This window comes from Phalacrocorax carbo, chromosome 1, assembly GCF_963921805.1.
Source record: "Phalacrocorax carbo chromosome 1, bPhaCar2.1, whole genome shotgun sequence".
Lineage (NCBI taxonomy): Eukaryota > Metazoa > Chordata > Aves > Suliformes > Phalacrocoracidae > Phalacrocorax > Phalacrocorax carbo.
This window is the reverse complement of record NC_087513.1, coordinates 16,415,890-16,437,703: the sequence shown is the minus strand read 5'-3', so window position 1 is coordinate 16,437,703 and position 21,814 is coordinate 16,415,890. Positions and strand designations below refer to the sequence as shown.

General features: G+C 42.9%; 1 protein-coding gene across 1 annotated transcript; it reads left to right on the top strand.

Annotated features, from left to right (window-relative positions):
* The first annotated feature begins 231 nt into the window (after positions 1-231).
* On the top strand, positions 232-14,506 carry SLC26A3 (solute carrier family 26 member 3). The gene is made up of 20 exons (XM_009502948.2): positions 232-362; positions 1,171-1,310; positions 1,414-1,524; positions 1,613-1,770; positions 2,533-2,697; positions 3,272-3,424; positions 4,198-4,280; positions 5,528-5,675; positions 5,807-5,920; positions 6,031-6,108; positions 6,551-6,646; positions 7,677-7,783; positions 8,042-8,111; positions 8,195-8,287; positions 9,683-9,778; positions 10,378-10,611; positions 12,326-12,380; positions 12,878-13,023; positions 13,796-13,861; positions 14,483-14,506. The coding sequence occupies exons 1-20, from the start codon at positions 232-234 to the stop codon at positions 14,504-14,506; spliced, it is 2,268 nt and encodes a 755-aa protein (XP_009501243.1).
* The last annotated feature ends 7,308 nt before the right edge of the window (positions 14,507-21,814 follow it).

Sequence of the window (21,814 nt, the reverse complement as noted above, 5' to 3'; positions counted from 1 at the left end):
GTGGATAGAGGCAGGAGATCACTTTGGCAAAGTGAAGCAGGTGTCTCAACAATCTCTCTTTTGCTCTTCAAAGGTGGTAACGCTCAGTTTGGAGTTCACTCATCTATGCTATGGCTACCTGCCCCATGGTACATAAGGAGCTAAGCCTGTTCTTCATTTCAGGTTTTTAAGTGACTAAAGCCAGAGAGAAGAGCACACGAGTCGCCATCCTCTCCTGACACTTCAGAAGAAATGGTAGAACCTGTGGGCAACCAGTATGTTGTAGCCAGATCTGTATACTCAGAGAAATTGTTCAATGAAGAGCATGAGAAATTGCACAGATACCATAAAACCTTTTGGGATCATGTGAAACTATATTTCCGGTAAGGAGATTTTTTATTTTTTCTTTAAATATGGATCTAAGAAACAGCCTGAACTGACACTTTCAGACAGCATGAACTCCATCCTGACAAATTCCATCTCAGATTCCAACAGAACAAATGAAAACTCATTAACCAGATGCAATGTCAGATTTTTCTAAAGAATTTTAGCTCCTATTACTCTTAGAAGTCTTCCTACAGTTGTATCCCAGGAAGCTTCCCTTTTCCTGGGCACTTGGCAGCACAGGCTCTGGGCACACCTTATTGCGGCCTTTGAATACTTAAAGGGGGCTTATAAGAACAATGGGGGCAGACTTTTTAGTAGGGCCTGTGGCAAAAGGACTAAGGGTCATGGTTTTAAACTAAAGGAGGGTAGATTCAGACTAGATATAAGGAAGACATTTTCTACAGTGAGGGTGGTGAAACACTGGCACAGGTTGCCCAGAGAGGTGGCAGATGCCCCATCCCTGGAAACATTCAAGGTCAGGTTGGACGGGGCTCTGAGCGACCTGACCTAGTTGAATATGTTCCTGCTCATTGCAGGGGGCTTGAACTGGATGACCTTTCAAGGTCCCTTCAAACACAAAATTTTCTATGATTCTGTGATTCAATTTTGGTTCGAAGGGACCTCTGAAGGCCACTGGGTCCTCCTTGGCTGGCACAGCAGGTTGATCAGTGCTGAGTCTGTGTAAGATTTTGAACTCTGTCAGCCTGAACCTGAATCATTCCCCCTTCATCTCCCCTCCAAAGACAGGCTGTGTCTCAGCCGAACTTTTCCCTGACAGAGCTCTGTCCTCTTGTGTCTTTACAGCTGCTCCCCACAAAGGGTAAAAAATATTGCCTTGGGTTTGTTTCCTGTCATCTCATGGCTGCCAGCATACCGCTTCAGGGAGTGGATCCTCAGCGACATCGTCTCTGGCATCAACACGGGGCTTGTGGCTGTCCTGCAAGGTACCGCTGGGAAATGCGTGCACACCCGCAAGGAGCTGCAAAGGGGCTGCTGACTTCAGCCTGTAACACATCCATCACCTTCCCTGCGTCTCTGTCCTTCCAGGTCTTGCCTTTGCATTGCTGGTGAATGTTCCCCCTGCTTATGGACTCTATGCAGCATTTTTCCCTGTTCTGGTCTATTTTGTCTTTGGCACATCTAGACATATCTCAGTGGGTAAGTTCAGGCACACTGGCCACCCCCATCACAGATGAAAAAGTACACGCTGCCCCCTCAGGTCTAACAAATGCCTTGTGCTCCTCAGGTCCCTTTCCTGTCCTGAGCTTGATGGTGGGAGGAGCCGTCGTCAGGCTGGTCCCCGATGACAGTGCTGGAAATGGTACTTCCACGAATATCTCAGCAATAAACGAAGAGAGGGTCATGGTAGCTGCATCTGTAACCTTCCTTTCTGGGATTTTTCAGGTTGGTTAACACATGCGTGCGTGCTTGCACACATCTGTATGCACGTATATGAATAGATGGATGGTGGTCTGACCTTCCCCTTTGGTTTCCTTTGGTGTAGTCAACATAGTAATTAGCTTCCCACGTAACTGACCTTGGCCCACTGATTAGGAGACATCCGCCCGCCTCCAGTGACTAGGTACTGATTCATGCTGTGAAGTTCCTGGTTTCACCCAGACCTGAGCCTACAGCCCACACAGCTGCACCCCACCCACAGCAAAACCCAATTTGCTGCATAGGAAAAAAGTAGCTGTGAGAGTAATGTGAATGATGTAGACACATCAAGGTAAATAAAAGCTCTACACTATAATAGTAAAGTATTTGGATTTTTCTTTTCAGAAAAAAAAAAAAATCCTCCTTCCTTCCTAATACAGAATTCCTACAGTTCCTTCCTTCCTGATATATTAAAATGTTTGTACTTCATGAAACACTGGTATCATGTAAAAAGATGGGTACCAAAAACCCTAAGGCTAAGGAGGTTTATTTTAGCTACAAAATAAGAATAGGTTTTAACTGCTGTAGCAATTACTCTTATTAGTCTTATGTCCCTTGTTGCTAAATCTCAGCTTTCATTGTAAATCAAGTGATAGTATTTTCCATAAGCACTGGGTGCGTGGGTTTAGGTGAAAATCATTGTTTCAACTAAATATGGTTCTCTTTGTTGCAGAGCTTGCTTACAAGCACAAACGAATCCCACTGACATATGGTCATTTTGCATTTCAGTTGCTTCTGGGAATTGTCCAGTTTGGATTCATCGTTATTTATCTATCACAATCATTAATCAGCGGTTTCACGACTGCTGCGGCTATCCATGTTGTGGTATCTCAGCTGAAATTCATGCTTCAGCTACCTGTCCCTGGCTTTAATAAACCGTTTGGCATCATCTATGTAAGTGCTAGGTGTTCATTATCTGATAACGCTATTGAAACCTGTCATGTATATCTGACCATATATCACAAGGCAGTAATAACAGAACTGGCATAAAAACAGCCAAGCAGGAGAAAACGCAGGAGAAAATGCAAGAGAAAAATATGAGATGTGTTATTAGTGTATGGCCAATCTTTAAATTTATTACCAAACACCAGGTTACACCCTGTTGGGCTAATTAGTTAATATCTTCTGTTGTGTGTTAGCATATTTTAATTAAGTTTTCAACTTTGCCTCAAGCATTTAACTATTCATTTTTACTGTACAGATATTGTATGTATTTAAGGTGGATATGACTCCGTGAGAGCTGTTGGATGAGAAAGAAGGAAGGAGCAGGACAGTAAGAAGTGGAAAGAGGCACCTGCTTAGTAATTCCCATTGCTCACGTTACCTATCACACACATACATGTTGCTCCCACCCAACTGTCATAATTCTGAGAGCAATTTAGATACAGGCCCTTCTGGAAGATATAGTGCTACTGTGCAAGGGTGCTACTATTTCTAAAGCACCATGTGTTTCTTCCTGATTTTGCAGACTCTGGAGAGCGTTTTCAGCCAGATCACTAAAACAAACATCGCTGACCTTATCACATCCCTTCTTGTCTTGCTTATTGTGTTCGTGGTGAAAGAAATGAACGATCGATATAAAGCAAAGTTGCCAGCTCCCATCCCGATTGAACTCCTTGTGGTAAGGGCACTTCTCTGATTTTGCATTGCTCTATCACTGTAGTGACACAGGAAGCAACCTTTTAACTATTTCTTCTCCTGTTCTGCATTAAATGATGAGTTATCATTTTATGTTTAAGGAAAAATTGACAGCGTTCATGGGCTGTTGTGAGATGTTTTACCCCTACTTGGCTGTTCTTAGCTGAGTATATCTGTAGTGAGTAAGATGTTATAAACTACAAAGTTTTTCCTTGGATGAAACTGGCTCTAACAGCAGCCAGCTTTGATCTCATAGCTGGGGCCCCTCTGCACCACGCTTGCAAGCAGCCTCTGAAGTCCTGGCTATCTGTGGCTGAGCACAAGACAGTTTTGCCTTCCAGCAGCAGAGGGTTTTACCCCCCGCTCCCCAAGCAGCATTGGGGTGGGGGAAGCCTCACATAGGCAGCAAACTCCTAAAGTCCTGGAGGATGTTGCTATAGATGCAGGTGGTGCTTGTCTTCCCCCAGAGTTATTACAGCACCTTGTTAGAAAAGACCTCATTTTAGGTGGGATGCTCTCTGTTCTTAGTGAGATATCCTGATACATTCTTCATGTGATTTATAAATGTAAACCCATACCTGTAAGGTGGTTCAGGAATGACATCTGAACAGTAAACAGATGTGCAGACTGGGGCATAAACCTGCAGCTAGTGACAAGACTGGAGGGCATGTGGGAGAGGGATGGAAAGGTTTTTTAATAGTTTCTTCATACTCTTGCTTGAATCTGCCTAATGGAAATGGGTTTATTCTCTTTCAGACAGTATTGGCAGCACTGATTTCCTATTTCATTAACTTTGAAGAAAAGTTTAATGTAGCTGTTGTTGGAAAACTAGAGGAAGGGTAAGTGATTTGCTTAACATTCACCAGTGGAGCAAAATGTTCTCTCCAGTTTGTCAGTGCTAAAATGGTTCAGCTCTGTTTTTTGGTTAAAATCATCTGCTTCATCTTCTTTCGGTAGGTGAATAAACATTTCACTCTGAACAATATGAGGGCACACTTTCAGTAGACAAGTTACACCTACACAACAAAGAATACACTGTGACATGAAATAAATGCGTGATTCATTTTCTAAGGCAGCTGTTGAGCAGGAGGTTAATATTTGTCCCTTTTACTGAGCTACTCACTCCTGAACCCTTTCATTTCCCTCGAAGTACACACATGGTTTAGCAGCCACCACCAGCCCTGGGAAGCCACCATGACACCATACAGTCCTCCCGCCTGGTCCCCTGCGACCAGCCACCACCCTCAATGTCTGCTGCTCCAGGAGTATATCCATACAGAGAATATATATTCATATGTAGAGTATATGCCAGAACTTTGGCCTAAAGAATTAATAGGGACACATTAAGTTAAAAAGTGGAAGAAAGACATTTACTAACTAGGACAGCAGACTGCAGCCAATTACTCACCGGGGCACCCTCAGTTACCTCTCGTAGCCCTGGAGGTGTTAGTGGATGAAGTCTGCAGAGGAATAGCTACTTCTGGTCAAGAGTCTCCATTCTTCAGACTTCAGGTCACCAGATCAGGGGGGAAGCCAGAGAGGAATACTCCCTAGGACATGCAAAAGTCCCTGATCAAAGGAGCAGGAAATGGTAAAGCTAAAGCAATCTAGCAGATAGCCTGAGAGACTAGTCAATATTACTTGCGTTAGTAAATATTTGTTTAGCTATCTGAAGTACTTCATTGGAATCATGCAGGTTTGGTTGTTGGGTTTTTTTTTTTGGTCACAGTTAAATGAAATCCTTCTGTGTGCAAATTGCCTGTACAAGAGCCCCAGAGCCACGTCAGATCTTACATCCAGGCATAACTGGAAGGCAGAACGTACCTCAGACAAAATAAGCTGTAGCTAGTCCTGGCCAAGAAATGAACCTGCTGAGATGCAAACTGAGCCTAGCACACATAAGCAGAGCCCCTACCCTGATCAGTGATTCCCCAAAGTTTTACAGGGTTCAGATCTGCAATTATGTGTTGCACCTCACCAAAGGGCTCAGCTAAGACAGTATGAGCTGGATCACTACCTTGCTGCCTTGCTTGACAACTTGTCTCCTTGGGCATATCCTTAATGAGTAGAGATTTTTGTCTTTCAGATTTCAAGCGCCTGTTGCACCTGATGTAGGTGTCCTCCAAAAGTGTATTGGCGACAGCATTTCCATTGCAATTGTTGGGTTTGCAGTAGCCTTCTCCGTGGCTAAAGTGTATTCCATCAAGTATGACTACCCAGTAGATGGCAACCAGGTAGGTGGATAACACGGAAGTCAATACAGTGCATTCGTCAATGGGAAATAAGTAATTTTAGGAATACTTTGCCTTTTGAATAACTGTCATGAACTAGCTTTTAAGAAGAATCTCTTTTGTTTTTATTTCAGGAACTAATTGCTTTTGGGCTGGGTAATATAGTTGGTGGATCATTCAAAGGATTTGCCTCCAGCACTGCTCTGTCAAGATCAGGTGTGCAGGAGAGCACAGGAGGCAAAACACAGGTATAGAAAACAGATTACGATGGCATTTAGTGCAAGAAAGCTCTCTTTTTTGCCGGATGGCATTTGGGCATTTGGGCATTTATTCATGGTGGAATTGTTCTCTCATGCAGATTGCTGGCATTATCTCAGCTGGCATTGTCTTGATCGTGATCTTGGCCATTGGGTTTCTCCTGGCACCATTACAGAAGGTATTCACTGGTTTCACCTAGCACTTCCTCCTGCTTGCCAAAGACAGGGCTGCTCTAGGAGTCACTGGGAGTGTCCATAGGCTTCAATGGGAGCCAAACAGGATTTTGCAAAGCTTGGTTCTTTTTCCCAGATCATGACAGAGAGGACCAATACATCTGGTCCCTCAAAGGGAACGCAAGTGCCCAAACACCAAACATCAAAATACCAGCTTTTAGGTGCCAAAAATAAGTGGGATTTGCAGCTTCAAGTCAGTCAGCTGCACTGCACCACAGCTAGAGAGGTTCCAGTGTGATGGATGGGGCATCCCAACTCACAGCAGCAACACACCATGCTGAGTTGCCTGGCCTTTCAGCTGCATTTGGCCCTATTCTAAGTGTTAATATGTTCAACATCTGCTTTGCTTGCTTTAAAATTCAGTATGTTTTTTGGTCTTTTTAACAGTCTGTCCTAGCATCTTTGGCTCTTGGCAACTTGAAAGGAATGCTCATGCAGTTCAAGGAAGTAGGCATCCTATGGAGAAAGGACAAGTATGACTGTGTAAGTTGAGTCTCACAAGCATTCAGGAATAAAGCAGTCTGGGAAAGCCATCTATTATGCAAATTGATTACAGGTTATCTTTAGTTTTATACCTGCCTTACTTCACTAAATGGAAAGTACAATAGTGGCATGCCTTTTTCACTCTTACGCCCCTTGCTCATGTTTTCCATTTTGACCCACCTATTTTGAATTGATTCTCTCTCCTAACTTCTCTTGGTGATGTTAATTTTCATCTATTTCATCAAAAACTTTTAAAATACAGTTCATTACAAAAATCAAATCTAGAAAGAAGTTACAGAAAATGCCTAAATAGCCACTGCACTGGCTACACATTCAGGGAGGCTTTGTCACACTCACACAGAACGTTAGGTGGAGGTTACACAGCAAAAAATAAAGTGATGGCCATGGCTTGAAGGGTTTACTCGAAAAGGCAGAGCTTGCAGCTGGAGGGCAGGGCTGCTTACCTCTAACACTCAGAAAATTTAGGCTCATGGCTTCCTCATCAGCCAATTCCTTGTGTTCCAAGGTAGTTCCAGGCCTCAGTTTTCCCAGCAACCAAACAGTTATTTACCACATGAAAATACTTTGAGACCTGTGATTAAAAAAATACTCAGTATAAGCACTTGTTTGTGCTTATCAGTCACAGGCATTCACAGCACCTACATTTGCCTGTTGTGATACCCAAAGCACATTTACAACTCTCAGCTTTACCTGGATCCTGATTTACTTGTAAGTGTGCCTTTCTGCTGGGTTTTTATTGGGCATTTAGTGAACCACCTATAGAATACCCACACTTCTATTATTCTAAGCCTTTTTTGTATAGAAATTGTTATCCCTAGAACATTCCCTAGTGCTAGTTGGTGAGTCTGGCCGTTTTACAAGAAAAAAACTAGGAAACATGAAAGCCCTCACCAAAGGCAAATGGGAAGCCTGGATCTGAGATCTGAGATCTGTTGCTGCTCGCACCCTGGGCTCACGACCCAGGTCCTTGACATGCTAATAACTGCTGCCATCTACCTGCTCATTGCAGGTTATATGGATGGTGACTTTCTTAGCTGCCGTTTTTCTTGGCCTGGATATTGGGCTAGCAACCGCTGTGGCATTCCAGCTGCTGACTGTGGTGATCCGCTCCCAGATGTGAGTAATGGTTGGACGCAATGACATCTCAGGGCCCCCTGTTATAAATTAAGTCCCCCCGTACAGAGAAGGCCAACAGCCCCACGGCTCAGTCAGTCCAGCAACTGTGTATGGAAAAATAATTTACAGGTGTAAACCCTTGGGTGTGGGGTCCCACTTCAGTCTGCCACCACAGCTGAGGTTGCTTTCTCTGAACCTTCCCTTCTGCCAGGTTTCGGTACGGGGTAAAAATAATTTTTTGTGTATGTTTGTTTGCAGCCCAAGCTGCACTGTTTTGGCTAATGTTGGGAGAAGCAACATCTACAGAAACAGGAAGGATTACACTGACGTAAGAAATCTTTCTTTTATTACCTGCTGCATTTGTGTTTCAACAGCAGATATCTGTACTGACACTTTCACTTCATTGCACAGATCTATGAGCCAGAGGGAGTAAAGATTTTCAGATGCTCATCTCCTATCTTCTTCGCTAATATTGAATTCTTCAGAGAGAAACTCATCACCGCTGTAAGTGTCTGGGGCTGTCATTCTGAACATATGAATTGCATGACACATTAAGGGTGAATACAATTTCCCAATAATTACTAGATAGGCAGTCAGTCCACTGTTCAAAGATTAATTTTTCACAAATTATTAAAATATTGTTTCTGCTACTGCAATCCCATATATACGCACATACCTCTGAGAAAGAGAACAGCCCAACTCGTGCTGAACTTATACCATAACAATGTACATACGTATATTTTAAGTCATTTAGAAAAAAAAGTACTGCAAACAGATAATATAAAGGAACATTATTTTATTTTATTAGCATTTATATTATTTACACCCAATAAATGCTAGTTTATGCATCTTGCCCCAGAGAATGTAACCTCAACAGTCAGAAGAAAAGCTGAATGAAATCACACTGTCAAACAGGTCTTAATTTTTTCCATGACAAATTGGGCAAAGGCATCCAGTCTTTCTGTAACTAGCACGGAGAGCCAGGACCCCTGAGTCCTCACTGTGCCAGAGAGGCTCCCCATCCCCAAACTGAAACGAACCTGCACCCATAACCTCCCCTTCCATCCGCTCTTAAGGGGGAGTCAATAAGCTACCCTGGGCATTGGTAACGAGCAGTTCATGTTCACGTGAGGGAGTGAAACTGGCAGAGGAACCAGGGAATCCAGCACGTCTGGGTCTGCACGTGCTTGGTTTTCACCTCAGAAGAGCCTGAAGTGTTCGTTTCTGTGAGTACAGATGCTCACACCACTTTCTCTCTTTACAAATAAAGGTACTTCTGACACCTCTCTCCTCCACCCAGGAGGCAGATGAGTTAGAAGGCTCACAGGAATTTAGCATTTTTGTAACTCTTATCAGCCTAATTTACCTGCCATCTTACTTTGCTAAAACCAGCCAACAGGTTCAAGAGACATATGCAGCCAGGATGATTACCTTTGGTTTTCTTCTTCAGGAAAACAGAATGATGAGTATAGGACCCACGCTGCAGCCAGGTGGCACAGAGCAGATGATACAACCTGTGAGCCCTCTGGTCGCAGTAGCGTGGGTGGCTGTCTAATAATGAAGCTGAGTAGGGGAAGCTGTGGGCTAGACAGCTCTGTACCAGCCTGCTGGAGTTTCTGGCCTGTGCTACAGCACTGTCACTGCTATAATGCTGTCCATTCTGGTGTCCTAAAGCTAGCACAGATGGACCTGCCTCATTAGTAGTCATACCTGTACACTTCTTCCCAACCAGGAAAAAAAGCCTTTGCTCTTTCACCCCCTGGTGAAAAGTGGTAGACAACATCAAGTCCAAGCCATGCTCATCAAGACTGTGAAGAAAAGCCACATGTTATTCTGTGTCCTTCCCCTGGTGTCACTGGCTTTGGGATTTTTTAATTATTCAAAGTGCTGTTTCTGCAGGTTGGCTTCAACCCACTGAGAGTCCTGAGGAAACGCAATAAAGCTCTAAGGAAGATCAGAAAGAAGCTGAAGAAAGGAGAGCTGCAAGTGACACCTGTATGTAAGGCAACCCCACCCAGAAGGGTTAAGCAACCAGCTCCCTGGTTTGAAGTGGCAGCGAACTGCCTCACAGCCTCGTGTCCTGATTAGATATGCTATTTCCCAAGTTGCCACTTCATGACAAAGATGTTTCAAAAGTAAGATTTTAAATGGCTCTCACAGTAAGAGACCTAGAGCTTTACCACAGGCAGAGCTTGCATGTCCCCGCTGCAGCTTTGTTTGGCATCAAATGGCTAGAATAGATCCCACAGAGGTGATGTTCGTGCTGCATTAACGGTAGGATATAGCTGGTTTTCTCTCAGCCCAAATCCTGCATGCTTTTTGTTGCCTTCAGGGAACAACAAAAGGCCATCATTAACTGATTATGGTGATGATGATTAAATGATCGATGAGAGGAAAGCCAACATTTCCAATTTCCTCCAGATGAGGGAGAGGCAGAGATTTTCATAGTGTAAAGTGCAGGTGGGTCCTGCTCCATCTCATGTGTACATCAGCTTTGCATTGCCACTACCATGGCCCTTATGCAAGATGCACTACTACCCTCGAAGGGTCTTAAAAAGAAGGACTAATTATGACACTTTTCTATGTCAACACAGAAAGGATTGATTTGCATGGTTAACAATCCACATGAGTCAGATGAAGAATTAGAAAACGACAGGATAGAGGAGCTGGACCAGCCCACCAACATGACAGACTTGCCTATTCAGATCAACTGGAATTCTGACCTCCCCCCTGGCATCACTGTACCCAGGGTTGACATCCATAGCATTATTCTGGATTTCTCAGCAGTGTCCTTCCTTGATTTTTCCGCCATGAGAATCCTCCAAAAGGTAATCCTAATTCACAAGGCAAAGAGTGATCATGTGAAAGAAAAACATATTAATGTAGTTACACTTCAGGGATATGCCTGAGGGAAGGGATAGCACCCAGAAGGACCTTGGCAGGCTTGAGGAGTGGGCTTATGTGAATTTCATGAAGGTCAACAAGGCCAAGTGCAAGGTCCTGCACCTGGGTCAGGGCAATCTCCAGTATCAGTACAGAATGAGGGATGAAGGGATTGAGAGCAGCCCTGAAGGGAAGGACTTGGGGATACCAGTGGATGAAAAATTGGATGTGAGCTGGAAAACTATGCTTGCAGCCCAGAAAGCCACTTGTAGCCTGGGCTGCACCAAAAGAAGCGTGGCCAGCAGGCCAAGGGAGGTGATTCTCCTCCTCTACTCTGCCATGGTGAGACCCCACCTGCAGCACTGCATCCAGCTCTAGGGCCCCAGCACAAGACATGGACCTGTTGAGCGGGTCCAGAGCAGAGCCATGAAGATGATCAGGGGGCTGGAGCACCTTTCCTATGACAAAAGGCTTGAGAGAGTTGGGGTTGTTCAGCCTGGAGAAGGCTGTGAGGAGACCTTATTGAGGTCTTTCATTACTTTAAGGGGGCTTATAAGAAAGGTGGGGGCAGATTTTTTTTAGCAGGGCCTGTTGCGATAGGACAAGGGACAATGGGTTTAAACTGAAAGAGCATAGATTTAGAGTAGACATAAGGACGATATTTTTTACAATGAGGTTGGTGAAACACTGGAACAAGTTGCCCAGAGAAGTTGTGGATGCCCCATCATTGGAAATATTCAAAGGTCAGACTGGATGGGGCTTTGAGCAACCTGACCTAGTGAAAGATGTCCCTGCCCATGGCAAGTGGGTTGGGCTAGATGACCTTTCAAGGCCCCTTCCAACCCAAACCATTCTGTGATTCTATTATGTGTTTCTAGTCTGCTTCTTAAAGGCATTCCTATATAGACTGGAAAGTCAGTGGCAACCTTTGAGTTTATGTGAAATTTAATGTACATTTTCCATAGAAAATATTTAGGAAATGGATTAAATAATCAACCTAATTTTTCTTGGAATTAAAGTGTTGGCTGTGGCACCCTTTCTTCACCTGGTAAGATTATGGGAGGCTTTACAGAAATTGCCATATGAAACGTGGCTTGTAATAACACGCTGAGAGTTGGTGCAGTGGAGTTTCTTTTCTGCTCCTGCTCTTGCTTTCCAGGATGACCTTGAACAAAGCAGTATGAACAACATTTTCAAAAAGTAGTTTGAGCAGTATAGCTAAAGTTAACTACCTAGAGCCACATAGGGTGTGAAAATCTATTTCCATAGGAACTAAACACCCGCCATGTCGGTGAGAACTGCAGTTCTGCTCACATTCAGTTGTAAAAATCTCCCCAGAACCTTTTGCAGTCTTAGTTTCATGATGTGTCAGGTAGGTACAATAAAGCCACACAATTTATGAAAGAATATATTTTTCACTGTGGGCTAAATGTATTTAATCCTGCCCCGTTTCAAAACAATCAGTCATCTCAGTCCACTGCTGCGGGAAGAGACCACCCTGCCTCTAGGTGCAGCGGAGTTTGAGTTTATAGCTGCCTGCCATCATAGACCTTAAATATTTTAAAGTGGGTTTTTTAAATTTGCTCTGGCTAATCACTATAATGGCTGTTATCAGAAAAAATAGCAGTATCTAAATGGTCCTTCTTTCTGGTTTAACAGACTTTAAAAGAATTTGTCCGGATCGACATTGACATTTACATTGCAGGGGCACATGGTGAGTACTTGCCTTTCCATCAGCATCACTGCAGATGCCTTGTCCCACTGCCTTCCCAATCCACCTCCGAGCGCAGCTGCAGAGGATCACCCCAGTTTTACCTTCTAGTCTTGGATAGCGAACAGATCCGGCTGAGTGGAGGCGTCATCCCTCCCATGCTGTCCCCAGCAGGCTGGGACCACACACAATGGCTCGTTTCACCTATCGCCACCGCCGTGCTGTACAGCTCTGGGCTGCGAGACCCGATATTGGGCAGCCTGGGTTAGGCATTAAATAAGAAATGGGGCTACAATTCCCTTCTGCCTGTCATTGTGCAGAGATGTACTGATGGGTGTTTATATCCCATCCTCTCCACATCAGTAAAGAGGATTTCATCTGCTCTAATAAATAAAACAGGGCTGTATACCAGAAATTCCTGTGTTCACTCAGTGGATACACTATTTCTTCATTTTCAAGGCCTGCAGGTCACTCTGTGCTTTGTTTTTGTTCCCCCGCAGAGGGCTTCCTGGACAGACTGGAGAGGTGTGCATTTTTTGACGAGGAGATCAAGCCATCCATGTTTTTCCTCACCATTCACGATGCAGTTTTACACATTTTGCTGAAGAAGGACATAGCCAGCTCCCCCAAATTAAAGCTCGCTGAGGTAACACTACAGTTCTCTTTTGCTAGTTTAGTGCCTTTACATTACTCACAGGCACCCAAGCGTGCTCTGCATAGCTAGCCATGTGCTCTATACAATGTCTATATTTTAAAAGTTAATGATTAAATCTCAGCAGGTGTCCAATAAATTTGGAGAGTAAGAGTGGCCCCTGGCCCAGGTGCCTGGCAAACCACTAGCAAAAGGAGTGAATAGTTCCCACTGGAGACTGGCCTGGCCATGGACTTCACTTGAAGCCACCTCCTTGGGAAGAGCGTGATGCAGGGGTGAAATCCCAGCCCATCCATCGATGGTCCTCTCTTGTCACCCATCCATGGGGATTGCTGCATACACTGCAGCAGCTCTTGCAAGGCAGACTTGATGCTGCTCGCATGTAGGCTTCCCAGGACTGTTTACCTTCAAAGTAGTGCAGATAAATTAGTAGATCCAAATTGGGTGTTGGCCTTTCTGGGAGCGTTCTTAAATCAACAGCATGAAAGGACCCCACATATGTTAAAGCTCTTTAAAAGTACCAAACCCAGAATTCTACTCACCTGGACGTTGTCTAATTCCACTTTGCTGAACTGGCCCAGCTCTTCTGCACTGACCTGGAGACCTGGCAGGGGGCATAAAGGGCTGACAAGTGAGAGCTTCCTTCCTTCCAGGTCAACTTCCCAAGCATGTTCCAGAGATTTAAAAAGCAAGACCTTCTTCTATGTGAAAAAGGGAAAAACAAGCAATCCATTTCCTAACCCACAATTTCTTGTGTCCATTGCAGGAGAAGTGTAGCAGCAACAACTACATCATCAACCCCAGCAATGGACTGCGCAGCTGGGAGTGCACGGTAAGACTCCTGTCTCTGGCAGCAGCACTCCAACTGTAGGAAACGCAGCCCCAAAAGCCACTCACAGGAACTGCTAGGTCGGATAACAAAAGCATCTTCATCCCTGAGCTCTTGTGTCAGCCCAGAGCAGAAAGCATTCAGAGAGCTTACTAATGGGATTTGACTTAAAGCAAAGCCTTACAGGAGTGAGACACATGGGGCTCTGCTTGCAAGCCCTGCCTTGTGCACTGAGAGTCTGCAGAGGGAAGGTGGGCGAAGGCCATCTCACGAGGCTCTCGCCTGGTCTCCTCGCCTGTCCACCACAGTTCCCCACGAGGAGCTCACTGGTAGCACGTCTGTGTGGCAGAGACATCAGTATTGGTCGCGTTTTTCTAAATGTCTCAGGCCGAAGGGGGGTCTGGAGGCAGGGATAAGAACGGGGGGACACAGTTTTTTCATCATACACTTAAAGAGAAGGGCAGGATCCAGCACACAGCAACCCCATAAAGGAAAAAATGTCAGACCACATTTTTCCCACACAAAAGGTTTAGAGGAGCAAATTCTTACTATCACTCACTAGAGGGCACCTATCCTGGTTATTCCTTACAGAGGGTGAAGTTTATTTCTTTTTATTTCCTACAGATTCCAACAGAAACAAAATTTTAGATTTAGTTTTCTAAATATAATATCCTCCAGCAATACAACATCACTTACAGAAGATGAATGCAGATGCAGTGACGAGCATGAAGACAGAGGATACTTTTATATACTTCAAGAAGGATTTACTAGATATGGTTATGTTCCAAGTTTTGGAATGGGCATGTTAGTCTTTATGTGTTTCTGTATGTACAGAAATGTACGCGTGTACATAGATGGAGGCTAAAATCACACAGATTTTCTTGCTTCATACCTTGCTGGCAGCTACCCACAGAGCTGAAGAAGCAGGTGATGTTAACCATATTTGCATATACTTGTACATGTATCTATATTATTCTGACAGTTCATAGACAACCTGTACAGTTACCAGAGGATATATAAATACTTTAAATCTTGTAATTTATAACACAGACTAATAGTTAGGAGTAGTATTTTATCTTCAGTTTGTATATAACTTGTATAAAGTTTTCCTTATGGTTTGTAAGATTTCTGGTAGACTGAGTTATTAAACTTGTTTTCAGCTCACTACCATGAGCATGGTGTACTCAGTGTCCAAAGTATCTACTGTAAAACATGTAGATCATTCAGGAAAGACGCAGCATTTTCAGATCCAAACATGATTCATTGATTTGGTTTGGGCGGGTACAAAGTGCACAAGAGACGATACGTTTATAGTGAACTATTAAATAATGACTTTGGTAACTCTGTATTGCTTGCTGCATTTGTCAATATACCATCGAGGCAGTTTGTAATCGGTGAACCCTGGGATGTGTCCCCCAGAGAGTGGACAGACACACAGACCCCAGAGCCGGGCTCGGGAGCAGCTGTGGGAGTGGGGCTGCCAGGTGGGCAGGCTGAATTGCCCAGGTCTCTTGGATAGATGCACAGGGGGCCTCATGACTCTACTCTGATACTCCAGTCTGCACAACCCAGATGTACAACTGCCATCCATTAACTCCTGTGGGAAGTCTAAGGCTTGCAGGTGACCTACATGACACCTTTCAGAGAAAAAAAAACAAATCCCAAAAGTGACAGATTTTTAAATTCAGCATACAAGTGCTGGAGGTATACAAATCTTCAGCCCAAAGGAAAATGGAACCATCCCCAGAGTCTGAAAGAAAGAGCAGTCTGAAATCACAAGTTTTTAGTTTTCAAGCCTAGTTTTGATTTTCAACCAACCTGGGGTGACCAGAACAGTACCTTTGGACTTGTATTTAAGAAGGGCTGAAGGGAAGGAGAAAGTGCTCTGGGTAAATGTGAACCATGATTTTTGTCTCTGTAGCATGCAGGACTTCAAAACAAAATTTTAAGGAAAACCACATGGGAATAAGCGTGGGGAAATGCAGCTTGGTTTTATAAAAGGTACCTATGCCATGTTCACCTGGTACCTGCATTTAGAAAACCAAGCTTCCAAAGGGAAATGCCATAGACTTCACCTCTCCAGACCTGAGCAAAGCCTCCCATGCCATGCCAATGGGCAACTGTTTATGCCGTTGGAGAAGATGGGATGCCTAAAGGCACTGAAAGGCAAAGATGGATTATGCTAAAGAGGAGGTGACAACTAGGAGCTCTGAAATGGAGGTACCAAGGTGGAGGGAGCACTGATCTGTTTGTTTGTTTGTTTGTTTAACAAAAATCTGTAATTATCTGATGAAATCTGCTAATGAAACCAAGCTGGAAGATAATACTAAAGCAAGGAGGCCTTAAATATAGGAAGAATGAGGTGACCTTGAAGGCTGAGGTAAAGAAGTTCAGCATTCAGAAAAGACACCCATGCATTTGCAGATGAACAACAAGCTGTGGTTCTGCAGTGGGTGATCACGCACCCAAAATGGCATGGGAGAGGCAGCCCTGCGTGGTAATCACAGCAAGATGTTACAGGCTGCTTTCTAGAGGCGTCAGATGGATGGTGGGCAGTTGTAATAGCCTGCTGGTCTTCTGAGCGTGCCGCAGTAGACGTTCTGGCTCAGTCAGGTATGTGTCATGTGCCAGACAACCAGCACAACAGTACCTGAGAACAGGTACGACCAGAATGTCACCGAATTGCCTGTCTAACGCAGCCTTCCAAAAAACATAGATTGTATCGGAACAGATTTTCCCAGCAGAATGAGGAAGATCTTAGTGCTACTGTACAATGCACAGGGGACATTTCACTCTACGCCAGACTTCAGGAGTGAGCCCTCTGTTTCAAAAAATATTAAGTCAAACTGCAATTAATGAGAAAAATTCCTTCAAGGATCTTTGTGGAATGGACACCCTGTATCTAAGGACTGGCAAAAGGAGATATAAATACATTGGGGACTTAACCTAAGAGAGAGGAAAGGCTATGTGAGATAAAAAAAATATTGTCCTATGAGAAACAAACAAAAATATATAAACTGGACAAACATAAATGTAAGGTAGATATTAAAAGATGGTTCCTAATTTTTACAATGGTGAGATTCTGAAACATCCTTTCCAGTTAGAATAAGAGGGACAAAAAACCTAAACTACTTTTAAGATGAGGCTTAACATATTTTTGAAAAACATGATACCACAACATATCAGTGGAATTTGGACTTTCCAACTCGGGCAGTTGCTCCCAGCCCTGTGCTCACATGCACTTCTACAGACTCAGGCAAACATCCCTAGTAAGATCAAGCCAGCCTGCTGGAATACCACATACGGCTCTTCAACACCATATTGGATTTGCTGACAGGCTTCAGGTTAAGAAAATAATATTACTTCTAAACTGCACCTCTCATAACAATTCACTTCAATACTAACGACTCTTCTGTTATAGCACAGTGCCCTAGAGCATAAATCCCCCTTCCAAAACTATTTGCCATTTCTTAAATGGACAGGAGACCTAGACAGCCTTAACCAGAGCGTCTTGCACTCCCATGTCACACATCCCTACCAGCTACTTGTCATCCTCTTAAACCAACCTACTCCTTATTTTTTATGTTGACAACAGCAGCATTGTGTTTCTGATGCGTTACGTCATTTCCCCCTCCAGGTACTGGTTATTTCTGCACTCAGCTCTCTGTTACACTAATACTAACGTTTCTCTGGGCAGTTTACCCTCATGCAGACTGTAACTTGTGCATTTTGCTCCGTTGTGGGACACTGAGGTGATGCAGATTTACTGGCTAATTCTTGAGAAGGACACCTTTGGAAACCTAAATATTTATTGCTCCTTCATTGGGCATGTTGCTCCCTGGTTAGAGCAATACCGTACACTGCTTTTTAATATTTTACTCAATAATAAGCTAAGAGGCAAATTTCATACCTGTTTTCTTTTTGGAGAACCAACAGGCATGGTGCTAATTCATCACATATACTGAGCCTACCTCTCCTCAGCACAGTGCAGATGCTTGGTAACTAAACAACAGGCACTTTACAGCTGGCAAGAGGGATGGGAAATAGAGAAGCCATGGAGCCTGCGATGCTCAAGCCTACTCTGAAGCCTTGTTTTCACTTTGCAGAGTAGATGAGATTGCCTGTGCGAAATGCAGAGACAAAAATTCAAAGGTCTTGGGCCCAGTGGAAGAAGCATTGTAACATACAAGGCTATTTTTCTCAATTTCAAACTAAGTTTCTATTAAGGAAAAAGTATCCTTAAGACCCTCTTTACTGGAAAAGAAATGCCACCCACAGTTCCTCATCCCTGTGCTGAATGTGGACAACTTGCTTTTCTTGCTCTTCTTGCTCTTTCTTGCTCTTCTTTACACATCATTCTGCTTCCTAAGAAAATGCCTGAAAGTTTACCTGACCCAGAAATGGCAAAGAACAAGTGCAGGAACTCCCATCAGTACTTATGTGCTTTTATTTAGTGTAGGAAATAATTCACCATAAATTATCTCAGAGCTGTGTTCAAGCATTGGTTTTCACAAACCAAAGAAAACTTGTTGACTGACATGTATTCACATCTATTTAAAATTACTAATTTTGGGGGTTTTAAGCGGTTGATCTGAAGTTCTTTTGTGAAACATTGCTACATAAAAATGGAAACATTCCTGCCCACTTGTATACTTCATCACTTTTTCCATTAACAGAAGTGTATTACAATCAGTCCTACCCATGCTCGAGAATCACTTGCATTCTATTATCAGAATGGATGATAAGTTTCAAGATGACTGAGCAGATTTGCCAGCTTCCTGCTGCTATTCCACCCACACCTTTCCAGATGTATGTTGGATTTTTTAGATCTTTTAATCTCTTGTACTGATTAAATAGGTCAAAACTGAAAACAATTTTTTAAGAAAAACCCAACAAATTAATGCCCCATATTCAGAGAACAAGGAGATACAATTCAGATTAAGAGAAGCTTCTAAAGTTGCTCTGTCTTACGGCTAAGTCAAGACTAAAACGAGCTTTAAATTTCCTCATTCTCACTCGCATTGCCCAAACAAAGGCAGCTAGTTTAGTTCACAAACCACTGGTGTGACTATAGCATGCCTGGATACCGTGAAGACCCTCACAGTTGTGAGGGCACCATTACTATATAAAGACGATTTAACCATTGCTAATAATTAACACCATAAAATAAAAAACAGAGGAAATACAACTTGTGTAATACTGACATCCTGTAGTAAGGATGAAAATGAATATAAACCTTGCACATTTCTCTGCTGCATTGGGCCCTGTAGTGTCATATATGTGAACCGGAGAACTTCAAACTTCTTGCCCAAACGCTCACTATTACGTTGCAACTGCAACCCACTGTGCTCCTCCGGTTTCCCAGGCTCGCCAGTACCTTCTGATGCGACCCTGTGCATGTTTTTGTCAGCAGCATGGCAACACAAGCAGAAACAACACAAAAATCAGACACAAGTTTCACAGAGCAGAAAACATTTTAAGAACAAAGAGGTGTGTTCAGACTAGATCCACAGAGAAAGTGTATTCACAAATGTGCTTTTGAGAACACTTGATTTCACATAATAGAGATGGATTTGCTCCCTTGCTACGTGCGCAAACTCTAACATGGAACAAATACGAGTTAACTTCTGTTTTAGTTTTTGACAAACAGAATTTGACACTCCTTTGAGAGCAGTAAGTGGGAAGTGGAAACTCCTTCTGGTAAGGTTTTCTAATTCTCTTGGATCATATTTTTAAAAAATAATTCACATTTTTCATTCTTCTTTTTCAAAAGGCCAGAAAAATATCACGTAACACATCTAAGTAACCCATCTTCATGTTAATAGTACTTTTTAAAAAACCCACCAAACATAAAGTACATGCTCACACAATTAGCCTGCTTGCTGTAAAGTATGCATGGTTGCAGGCAATCCTTTAAGCAAAGTTACAGATGGAATTGAAGATCAAGCGTAAGAAGACAAGCATCTAAACCACGGATGTTTTCAAGCCATCCGCTGGTGTCCTTTCATTCGTTCCACTGTGGACACAAACCACCATGAAACCCCTTTTCATTCCCTTACGTGACATTATTAAAGGAACCTACAATCGCTGACAAATTTAAATGTCATCAGAGTTCTCTTCAAACCATGAGATCTGCTCAGCAGTGCCTCAAGAGGGAGATCGTTGCCACAGACAGGGATATGTAGTCAAAATAAATATAATTAATTCAATTCAAATGTTTGTTTTTACAGGAAGACATAAGTAGGAATCCAAAGAATTGGCAAGTACATCTCACCATTTCTAAGACTGTCAATGATACCGTGAAATACAATATATGGCATTTCTGATTTCACACTGAAACAATCAGGCATTTTGCAAAGAAACCCAAATCAACCGAACAAGAAAACCCAACCCCAAAACACACCCAAAACCCCATAAACAAAAAGGCTGTCAACATAAGGTTTCAACCAACGCAGACGTTTCTTAACTTTGTAAATACAAAAGCATCAACAGTACCCTTAGTTACATAAGTGTACTTAAGACTTAATAAATAGAAAATGGATTTAGGTCTTTCTATACAAGCAGGACACAGAAATTTGACCCAAGTCCAAGTCCTGCCTACAGAAGATGACTTTTCAGTAAGTCCTCCACCACAGACTTTTGGTCCAGAGGTACTAAACGATTTGAGTGATCACACTGATTTTTCGGGTAATATGGCATTGTCCATATGACATACGTCACCTTTGCCTCAAATATAAACAGAAAATAATTCTCACACATTTTCCAACAACACACATTCATCTTTTGTGCTTTTTCATAGAGCACAGGCTGCTGTTTTCCCTTAATCAATCCAACTGCCTCAGCATTTTCAGGAAATCACTTCATCAATAACATCAAGAATAGCAGTGGACCCAGAATTACTAAGTTTGAACCTTTCCCCCGTTTCACAACAGACTGGGTAACAAAACCAACGTATGCAACCTGATTGATTTTTAAAAATAAGCATGACAGAAAGAGTTGCCTCATTTCCTCGTCACCTGTAACTGACAGGCAATAGCTGATGTCAGAACACCTCGTTTTCCAAAGCAGAGTGCACAGGTAAGGCCGATGCACCTCCCTGCACAAACACCTGCCACAGGGTGTCCTCACAAACCCGCACGTGTTACCTTCTCAGCCTAAACAAAATTAAGCCAGTACCTAGAACCATCAGTAAGTCTGTTTAAAACAGGTATGTCAGGTGTAAGTTTGGCTTTGCAGACTCAAAGAATATTAATCAGACATGCAGATTGCCTCCCAGATGAAGTTTTATGCCAAGAAATTTAACAGTGACAGAAGGGGGTCCTTAAAAGTTCCTCATGTATTTATTTTAAGTAACTGAAAGAAAATAATGCTGGCAGAGTAATTTTTGCCTTCATATACATAAAAACAGTAAATTTTCAACCAACCCCCTACCATAGCTCACTATCACAATCAGCCTCGTTTTCTTCTCCAGTGTGTTTTATTTAAAATTACTTATTTTTCAGAGAAACCAACACAAAGAACTCTGTCATAGAAAGAAGCCTATTGCAGCTAAGCAGACTTTTAATCAGTTGACGCTTACTGGCGATTTGTGTATCTCAGAATGTATTTGCACATCTCTGAAGAAGTGTCTCTTCAAAAGGTAGTCTAAAAGATTTGCCCATGGTCACAAGGAAATCAATGCCAGTCAAGGACAGAGTAAATCTAAAGAGCCCTTGCTCTGGTAATTAAAAATATGCAGTTTATATGTAAAATTAAAAAATCTGGAATGTTACGCCACCAAAGCTCCTTCCTCAACTTAACACTTACGAGGCAGGAAAAGCGGTTTACAAACTAAACAGTAACACTGAGGCTTTAAGATCGTTCAGATTATTCAGGAACAGTAGGAAATTACAAACCTTAGAAAAAACCCAGAGGATTTCTTCATCTAAAAGCACTACTGCTAGAAATGTGGCATTT

Bases quoted from the DNA above. Each gene is read 5' to 3' on its own strand.
- SLC26A3 (XM_009502948.2), top strand. From the start codon at position 232: ATGGTAGAACCTGTGGGCAACCAGTATGTTGTAGCCAGATCTGTATAC. The intron at 3,425-4,197 runs GTAAGGGCACTT...ATTCTCTTTCAG, and splicing joins TCCCGATTGAACTCCTTGTG to ACAGTATTGGCAGCACTGAT. The intron at 6,109-6,550 runs GTATTCACTGGT...TCTTTTTAACAG, and splicing joins TCCTGGCACCATTACAGAAG to TCTGTCCTAGCATCTTTGGC.